This window comes from Drosophila miranda, chromosome 2 (genome assembly GCF_003369915.1).
Source record: "Drosophila miranda strain MSH22 chromosome 2, D.miranda_PacBio2.1, whole genome shotgun sequence".
NCBI classification, from domain to species: domain Eukaryota; kingdom Metazoa; phylum Arthropoda; class Insecta; order Diptera; family Drosophilidae; genus Drosophila; species Drosophila miranda.
This window is the reverse complement of record NC_046675.1, coordinates 26387018-26396479: the sequence shown is the minus strand read 5'-3', so window position 1 is coordinate 26396479 and position 9462 is coordinate 26387018. Positions and strand designations below refer to the sequence as shown.

The following is a 9462-nucleotide window of genomic DNA, read 5'->3' as shown; positions in this document are numbered from 1 at the left end:
ATAATTGTATGCCATTGATGACTCCTTTTGATTGTATTTTGGCTAAAACAAGGTTTCAACAAAAAAGTTCAACAAAAAACTTGTTTTGAAAATGTTTTAAACGATAAGGTTTTTTTGCATATATCGTATGGACGAAAATTCTTGACGATTTTCATTAGCCGAAAGCAAAAATCGCATCGTTACATCGAAAAGGTTTGGCGTGATTTTTCCCAATTGAGCATTTTTCAATTTGAAGTTTTATCTAAAGCGAAGTGGTTTAACACTTGCACATAGTTAACATGCTCAAGTTAACTTAACAGTTTAGGTTAGGAACAATAACAGCCGAAAATATACAGCAATTCAATTTATCGCACTATAATATCGATAAGTAAAATGGTTTAAATATGTCATCCGCAGAAGACAGTTATAGCTCAACGAGAATCATAGTCTGATCTGAAAATCATTTTAACTCCAGAATTCCGACAGTATATCTTCTCTGAGGTGCTTAATAATCTCAACAATGAATATAATGAACGAACTGTAACTGCAAAAATACATACGGTATTTCGCGCGGATTTCGGATTGCAGCTCAGTTGCATTTCTTGGATTTTCTGAATATTTAATTAATTAAATTAAAGGAACATACTCGTATTTATGCAGGATAAGCAGGTTTTTTTTGTTAATTGGTAGCGAGAAGAGACAGGGCCTAAAAAATTTATAGTTGCGGTAGACTAATCTAAAAACCGGATGCAATTCAATATCAAATATTTGTTAATAAACCATACCGCTCGAATACATCGGAATGTTCTTGAAAATTATGCAGCGATGGAAATTTTGCATTGCTGTTTACAGTATTAACCTTTAATGGTACAACTCAATATTTAGCGCCGATCGACGGTATCCACCACTGTGCATAAAGCCGTACAAAATTACCAACAAATTAAAAAAAAAAAACTACTTCATCTTTTCAAATTGATGTTTTTATAGAGCACGAATTTGGTAAATATATCTGGAACTACACATAGTAAAATTCATAGTACATTGATATTTTAAATACGACTTATACTCTTTCGGTAGATATTGTAAATATTTTTTGGGTTTTGAAATAAATGCAAATGCATTGAGCATTAAGTGGTTGCCGTGTAGCTTGAAGTTCTTTTTAAATATTGCTTATCGCTAAATGGTCGTCAATGGTCGTGTGTTTCTAAGTGCTGCAGGTGTGTGAATATATAGATGGACAGCACTCGCGGTATTCAGGGGAATACGATGGTGGAAGAAGAAAGATATAGTAGAAGATATATATGATAGAGAGTGAATCATTTGCCTAGAGAGTATAAAGCTTTCAGCCCTGGTGCGTTCCTGCGGCCGCATATGGTCTAATGATAAGGTTGAATGGAGGGTATGGTTTTAGTAGTTTGGTTTTGGTAGTTTGTCAGTTTAGTAGGAGTTAGTGAGAGCTACGCTCTCTGTCTCTCTCTCTCTATTTGCGCTTGGCTACAAAAGTACAGTAGGGGCTTTCTTTTGCTATCTTGTTCTGTTTAGGAAATCACAATCTTTATCAAATCATCCAGGGAGTCCGGTGAAGGCGTCTCAGATGCGTGTGCATGCATTTTCTGCATATGAGCTGAAACACAATAATCACACTTTTAGTACCAGTCCAGTCCCTTCGGCTATGATATGGTCTTTCAAATACTTTTCAGTTTAATGTGCGTTACGAAGCGTTCCTGGCACAGATCGCATTTGTAGTAGGTGTTGCCCGTGTGGATGCGTTGATGCAGCCGCAGGCTCTTTTCAAACAGATAGGCCCGACCGCAAACGTTGCACTTAAAGTTCTTCTCCAAAACTGGCAGAGAAAAGAGAACACATTGATTGGAATTCTGCAATTACAGGGGAATCATTTACCCACCTTCATGGCTTAGCCGATGCTGTGTGAGGACATACTTCAAGGCAAAGGCCTTGCCACACACGTCACAAACATTGGGCTTCTCCTTCTCGTGCGTCTTGATGTGCCACTTCAGGTCCTGGGCCCGTTTGAAACGCTTTGAGCAGTGCAGACAGGCATGCGGCCTGTCCTTCTCCGAATGGACAGCGGCATGGCGATCCAGGGCCGACTTCATATTGAATCTCTGGGTGCAGCTGTCGCATTGAAAGAGTCCCGAATACTGACGCTCTCGCTTCTGCTGCAGGACACGCTTATTGTTGGCAATCACTGGCGCACTGGCCGCCCGCTGCAAATGATCCACGGACATGTGATGTATGAGCTCCTGCTCGCTGCCAAAGGGCTGGCGGCACAACATGCATTCGCTGCGTTCAATGGGCGTTAGGTTCTCCCTGTGCCGCTCCAGCATATGGATCCTTTTCTCCGCGTACGAGGCGAACACTATGCAGGGGGATGGCAGAGGAGGACTGTTAATAGGGCACAGGCACAGGTTTCGGATGGTAACTAGTCGGTTAGTGATTGGGTGTCATGAAATAGAGACATATATATGTAGTATGTAAGTATATGTACGATGCATGCTGCTCTCCAAGGGGGTACGTACTTGGTGGTTGGACTTGGGTTGGGTTGATTTATTTTGTGGTTTAAAAACTCTAATGATGTGGGCTAAGATTATGGCAAAGTACAAAACGTTTTGTTAATTTTCGAGGGCATGCTTTTTGGCTAAAAAAAGGTATACAAAAAGAGCTGCTATAGCCATTATGTTTACCGTTGCTTCAGACTTGACTAACAGACACACTCTATGTACGATATAAGAGGCAGCTGAGGACTGGCTCTGGCTGGGCCACAGTTCTATGATCTTAGGCGCTGGTTTCAATGTGAGAGTGTTCGATGATGCGACAAATTGTTATGATTAATGTTAATGTTTATGTTTATGTTTCCTGATCCCTCAACCTGATTGAATCTTTAGATCCAATCAGGCTATTCAGGGCTCTATCGTTTCTGCGCTCCTGGTTTGCTCTCTCTCTCTCTCTCCACTTACCCTCCGTGCAGTTGGCGCATTTGTAGGGCTTTTCCCCGCCATGCTGTCTATAGATATGCCATCGTAGTGTCTTTAGGTGTATGAAAGCTATGGAAAGGGCTCTATTTAGTAGATCTATCACTATCAGATCAGTATTGGCAGATACATACTTTTACCACAGAAGCCACAGTGCTCGCTCTTCCTGGCACTGGCGCCCGTATGGGTGGCCTCATGGCATTTGAGATGCCGCTGATTGATGAACAAACGCTCGCAGCCGCTCTGCCGGCACTTGAGCTGACGCTCCGGATTGTGCCACTTCATGTGATAGTTGAGGCTTTTGCGCGTAAAGAAGCGCTTCTCGCACATGGTGCACTCAAAGTCCGTCTCCGAGTGATACTTCTCGATGTGATGGCGCAGGTTGTGCCGATCGCTGTACTGCTTGCCGCACACTTCGCACTTGAACTGCTTCTCCACATGACTGCTCTTGAGGTGCACAGTCCGGGAGGCAGCATCCTGGAAGCACTCCTCGCACTCCGGACAGTTGTACGGCTGCTCTGGATCATGGCTGGCATTTATGTGATCCAGGAGCAGCTGCTGCAGCTGGTAGCTCTCCTGCGGCCTAAAGCAGAACTTACAGGCATAGCTAATGGTCAGTTCCTGAGAGGCATCAACGTCATCATCATCATCATCATCATTATCATCATCATCATCCTGGTATAGTGGCTGTGAGTCGTTATCGTTACTCGCTTCGGTGTGGCCTATGGTTTCCACAAAAAACTCTATTGGGGGGGCAGTGGCAGTGTTTGGTTGTGTTTCGGTTGAAACCGTCGTTGTTGTTGTTGTTGCTCCTATAATTGTTGTTTCTGGCACAGCTTCCGCATCTTCATGTTCCCCTTCCTCTTCCTGGCATTCATCCTCCAAGCTGCTGGCATCGATTTTGTCATAAATGTTCGACAACTTCAACTGCGCTTCCTGGCAGCCCAGTCGAAATGTGTAAATGGAGCAGAACTTTGTAAAACAGTCGCTGCATATTTTCTGTGGCAATCCATCGTTGGGAGAAATCTGCAATTGTATTACAATATAAGGGGAAAACTCTAAGCTTAAGGCTCTGTTTAAACGGGTCTGCAGTAGATTGTGTTCCTATTACTTGGGTAATAAACGGTTGCGCGACTATTGACTATTGACATAAAAATTACAAATTTGTATTTACAGAGAAGTTCCATACTTTAGATTCAATAGAAACAGACAGACATCTATAAATCTATAAACATTTATAGTATAAGTGACTTGCGGTTTGATAGACATAACGAAAAACATTATCAAGTTCAAAGACCCCTGAGTAAGGGTAATCAGATCTCAAGCCAAAACTCAACTCAATGCAGTTTTCGTTGCATTGCCACACACCACACAGACTTTCACTTTGGTGGAAAATGAGTTATTTTCAGTTACCAACTCCACGACAGACCGACCATAAGTTGTGTACGTACCTTCAGATTCCAGTGGACAAACTCCAGTCGTATCTGGGCCATTTCACTCTGCCAGCAGGTGGGATGGAATAGGTCCAGAAAATTGTTGCTGCCATGGCAAACAAACATGGAAATCGCACAGGTACGACAAGTTTCCATGGCTGCAGCAGCAAGCGAAATGCATGGAGGAGCGCCACATCAAACCGCAACAACGCCCAACAGTTCCATGGCCAGTGGCAGTGGCAGGTATGCGTATTGGTATGGGTATGGGGCATGGGGCATGGGTGTGTGCGTGTGCGTGTAATTATGCAACTCTAAAAACTACGTTTCACTGCCGCCGCCGCCGCTCCCGCTCCCGCATCACCATCCGACAATTGTCGTCGCTGTTTGTTTGTGCCAAATCCAAAGCCGAATTCCCGTCCAGTTCTGTGGCCATGCAGTGGGACGCAAGAAACATCTGTAGTACAACATGCACACACTTTTCAGCAGCAATATTTTCGCAAGGAATGGATGCTGGGACCTGGACTAGGGCACTCAGAAAAGTTTTGTGTCTGTATCTGGGCGACAGCGGGGTGACAACAATAACAATGGCAACAACAACAGCCCATTGACCATATCCTGTCCTGCGCCTGTGTCTACTGCTGCCATCCGATCCGACGAAGTTGTTTGGAGCGCACTCCCGCGTGAACTGACCTTCAATGTTTGGGCTAAGCTGCTTTTGCTTGGGAGTGTCGTGTCGAGAGATTTAATGGATTGCAAATATACCCACTCCCACGCCCCCCCCCCCCCCCCCCCCCTTTGCAGCAGGCCCTTCGCGTCAGCTGTTTGTTTGGCCTGCGCCTTAGCCCCGTTAGCAGCAATCAAAGCTCTTTCGCAAATGGCAAGCCGAGAGTTGCACCGTGGACCAAAAGCAGTTTGAGCTGAGCGTAAGCCGTTTAGTGGTTCAAACTCTCCTATTCTTGCCTTTCCCATGCCACTGTACTGCTAAGAGAGCGGCTCTCTTATTTTTTTCTCTAAGAGCTTTCCTGCAAACATTGCAAGCTTTTGCCAGATGGAAAGCTTCGCGAAAATGGTTACGGTTCAGATTTAAAACTAATTTTATACGTATTTACATGTAATCTTTACAGAATATATCCTGACTTTCCTTATCCTTAGCATCATAGATTACGCCCCTAACTGGGCTGCAAGATGCCCAAACTTTCCAAGCACAATTTGGCCGCGTTCAGCTTGGCCTCCTTCTTGGTGTTGCACGGCCGGTCGGGGGTGTACAATTGCCCATTGATCTCCACGGAGAAGAGGAAACTGCGTGTGTGCGACGGGCCTGATTCCTGCTGCAGAATATACTGCGGCGGCGTCCACCGGTTCTTCGATGTCAGCTCATTCAGCACACACACGGGATGCTTGTCCACCGTTACTACCATGGGTGCAACCCCTTGGCCAGAAGGGCCGCCACCGACGCCGCCGCAGCCCCTATCCTTGTTTTTACGCTGCCCGGCCGCTGGGCGCGGGGGCTGCCGTTTGATATCCTCGCGCGACACCAGTCCGCGTTTGTCCAGTTTCACATCCAGCAGCAGCGGCTGCAGGGACCCCGTCTTGCACCGTCCCAGTCCTTCGCCGGGCTTCCAGCCCATTTTCTGCAACAGTGCCATGCCCATGCCGCCCGTCACCGGCTTGGTGGAGGTCAGCTGATCCCGACGTACCCACAGCTGCGGACCGCTATTCAGCTCATGGGCCTTCATCACGTGGGCGCCCGTGCTGCCAGTGAATTGGCCTGGCAGATGCTTCGAGGAGGCCCACGAGGACATGTCCCGGTGTGCGTTGTGCATCATTTTGATGGCCTCGCAGTCGGTGGGATTTGCCTGCGCAATAATTCAGATTGGCTTCAGATTGGGATGCTATAGGCCATTGCTAGGGAGACTCACCTGTAGTCGACGGATGGCACTAAGTCGCTGGGTAATTATACTCGACACATCCATGCTGAGCGGCCCCGACTCCGGGAAGATGGAAGCACGAATGTGTGACGAATGATGCTGCGTCGTTGCTGACAGGCTGGGCGTCACTGGTGTTGTCGCAGATGGTATGGGGACCTCAGGCACAAACGGTATCGGAGCGGGAGTGAATGCAATTACTGGAGCTGGAACTGGCTCTGGACGAGGCGGAGGAACCGGTGCGGGAACGGGTGCAGGTCCGGTCACAGGTGAAGGTGTAGACGTAGACGTAGACGCTTCCAATGCTGTTGCACCTATCGACTTAAAGGCGGGCTCTTGCTTCTCCAATTGCGGTATGGATTTGGCAAACACATTCTTCTGTATGTCCTGAAAGATATTCGTAGATTGTTTGGCAGGCGGTAGCGATGGTAGTGGGGCCAACGAATCCTTGCGCCCCACAGGCACCCAGGTCTCGGTTTTGCGATGCTCCTGCCCTGAAGACACCGGAAACTGCATGGTTATGGCCTTGGTTTGATCCTCCCTCCGCGGCTGTATCGGCGTGGAGTTGCGGATGTGCATCACAATCGGTTCCCGCTCTTTGAGCTGGAAGGGGTGGTGGAAGGCCTTCGCATTCCCATTCTTATCCGTATCGGACTCCTCGTCGGAGCTGAGATCGGATAGCGCATCGCCGCTGGAGATCTTCTTGCAAAAGTCCGTCAGATCCTGGACGGTACGTCCCCCATAACGCATCTTGATCAAGACCTTGTCCTTCACCTCGGGCGTCATATCGGCCACACCCGGCAGATTTCCCCGCTTGAACATGTGGATGGCATTCTTGCGCGCCACCTCCAGAAGCCGCTTCTTGTCAATGCCCAGATCTCGAGGTCGGGATCGAGACCGGGACCTTGACCGACGTGGCCGCCTCGTGCCGGAGTCCCAAGCATTGCGCTTACCGTGGTGCAGCTGGGGGAGCTCCTCCTTGGGCTCTTCTTTCACATCATAGAAGCTGTTCTGAGGTCGTCGGCGTCCGTTGGAGGCCTTCTCGCGGAGATATGATTCCTCGTCGGAGAGCGAGACATCGGACATTTCACGAGCCTTGTTGCTGGGTCTTTCGCTGGGCCTCTCGCTGGGTCGTTCGCCTACCCTGTAGCCATTATAGAAGCTATTGTGGCTGCGGTCACGCTCTCGCTCCCGCTTCTCCCTCTTTGGTTGCAGGACTTCCGCATGATTGTTTCTTTCCGAGGCTCGTTTCTTAGTCTCAGGTTTCTCTTTCTCCTTGAGACAGGCAGAAACCACAGAAACAACAGGAGCATGAGCAGCAGATTGCTTCTCCTTGGCCTTGTTGCGATCCTTTTCCTTGGTGTCCTTGTGTTTATGCTTATGCTTTTTCCGCCTGTGCTTGTGCTTGCCCTCCGCATCCGATTCCGAACACTCGCCATCCGATTTGGACGTCTTCTTCTTCTTTTTCTTCTCCTTTTTGACCTTTTTGTGCTTGAGCTTGAGAAGATTTTTGTCATCGAGCAGCTCCGCGGGAGGTGCTGCATTGAAAACGCCAAAGAGTTCTGCGAGTATTTCGTTGGACGACTTCACCGGCACAATGGCCTTTTTATCATCCACAGAGGAGCCATCGCCATCACAGTCTTCGTCATCGTCTTCCGTGTCGTCATCCTGCTGGCCATGGCTATGCCTTTGCTTCTGTTCCGACTTATTCTTCGCATTCAAGGCTCTCAACTTGGCCTCAACATCGGCATCAAACTTCTCGGATTTTACCATGATCTGCGAAGAAGGACCACTGGGGGAAGACTGTTCCCCCGACTGTTCCAATTGAGAACTCTCCACATTCGAGGCGTTCTCCGAATTTTCCGTCATTGCGATGGCCGTGTCCCCGGGCTGGCCTTATACATTCATTCATATCCTTTCCAGCTGTACGCAAATTTATAGTTTCTCTGCTATTTTATTTATTTTTGCACGCCTAGAATATTTCAATAATAGTGACCAGTGTGACCGTCCGACCCTCATCAATATACGTAAATATACCGTCTCATTTTGAAAATATACCGTAAATATACTGACGAATTCAAGTTCTATTATACAAATTGCTCGTTTTTGATATTCCGTTGAATATTGCCAGCTAAAATGAACCCTCAGCCATGCCCACATAATTTTATCCGATTAATAAACAAATTTTCTACTTCACTGGCTTTTTTTAACTTGTAGCAGTATGGGCATTTCCATACCCTTACCTTTCCAAACGATCCCGATACCAATTCTTGGTCTCTATAAGAAGACAATAAGCTGCAAAATATCGTTGATATAGCTTTAAAGTAGAGACTGACTAGTTTCTGCATATATTGGAGCTTGATATGACAAACATTCTCTCCCATGCATTTCTCCAGGGTATGCAAAATGTTGCTCAATTGGGGATATTGTGGCGAGCAAAAATCCCTCCACGAAGAGAGGATATCCCATCACAAAATACAGAGCAAATCCCAAAAAAAAGAGAGGAAGGTCCGCTAAACTTGAGCGCCAAAGTCAAATTGTTTAAAAGTGAATGAGTGACAAGGATTTTAATGCAATCCAGTGGAATAAATGGTACGCGGAACTACGATTTGAGAGAGCGAAAATTCAAAAACTTCGTATAGGGTGGCCACATTCCCAGCAGAACAGCTTCTGTCGGCTTGTGCACGAACCACTGAAATGGCCGTTTCTGCGATGATTCTGCGTGGTCCCGATGCTACGGAGTGATTCTCGGTCCCGTGCCTAGATGAGCTGGGTTCATTCCACCCGTGAGTGATCGGAAATCCTGTCTGCGCGTGTACATTTGATACTCCGCGCGGAGTTTTTCGTAGATCCGGTCGAGTTCCTGCTCCCGAGTATACTGGGCTCGCTGCATCATCAACCGTAGCTCCATCAGGTAATCCCGGAAGGATTCCTTGGGCTTCTGCTCCCGACTTCGTATGGTGTCTTCCAGACGCTGGAAGTATCTGGGGGGCAGGAAGAATTCCAGGAATTCCTTCCGAAAGTCCGTCCAATTCTGTCCCTGCATCTGAAAAGTTCGGAACCACCCTTCGGCCTTACCTGTCAGGAGACCGGAGATGGCCGTCGAAAGTAAATCCCCATTTCCGGAGTTTG

At 47.4% G+C, this 9462-nt stretch overlaps 2 protein-coding genes across 2 annotated transcripts; both read right to left on the bottom strand.

Annotated features, from left to right (window-relative positions):
- Positions 1-932: 932 nt before the first annotated feature.
- On the bottom strand, positions 933-5162 carry LOC108157560 (zinc finger protein 878). The gene is made up of 6 exons (XM_017289674.2): positions 4424-5162; positions 3107-3998; positions 2958-3044; positions 1886-2359; positions 1673-1822; positions 933-1603 (listed from the first exon to the last, which is right to left on the bottom strand). The coding sequence occupies exons 1-6, from the start codon at positions 4559-4561 to the stop codon at positions 1518-1520; spliced, it is 1827 nt and encodes a 608-aa protein (XP_017145163.1). The 5' UTR covers positions 4562-5162; the 3' UTR covers positions 933-1517.
- A 313-nt stretch (positions 5163-5475) lies between these two features.
- Positions 5476-8343, bottom strand: LOC108157030 (protein SON). The gene is made up of 2 exons (XM_017288843.2): positions 6325-8343; positions 5476-6261 (listed from the first exon to the last, which is right to left on the bottom strand). The coding sequence occupies exons 1-2, from the start codon at positions 8197-8199 to the stop codon at positions 5575-5577; spliced, it is 2562 nt and encodes an 853-aa protein (XP_017144332.1). The 5' UTR covers positions 8200-8343; the 3' UTR covers positions 5476-5574.
- Between the last annotated feature and the right edge of the window lie 1119 nt (positions 8344-9462).

What these genes read in the sequence shown, in the direction of transcription:
- LOC108157560 (XM_017289674.2), bottom strand. Translation starts at nt 4,561, where the DNA reads ATGGAAACTTGTCGTACCTGTGCGATTTCCATGTTTGTTTGCCATGGC. An exon ending in TTGTCCACTGGAATCTGAAG is followed by an intron (nt 3,999 to 4,423) that starts GTACGTACACAA and finishes ATACAATTGCAG; the next exon opens with ATTTCTCCCAACGATGGATT. An exon ending in CTGTGGCTTCTGTGGTAAAA is followed by an intron (nt 3,045 to 3,106) that starts GTATGTATCTGC and finishes CCCTTTCCATAG; the next exon opens with CTTTCATACACCTAAAGACA.
- LOC108157030 (XM_017288843.2), bottom strand. Translation starts at nt 8,199, where the DNA reads ATGACGGAAAATTCGGAGAACGCCTCGAATGTGGAGAGTTCTCAATTG. An exon ending in GTGCCATCCGTCGACTACAG is followed by an intron (nt 6,262 to 6,324) that starts GTGAGTCTCCCT and finishes ATTATTGCGCAG; the next exon opens with GCAAATCCCACCGACTGCGA.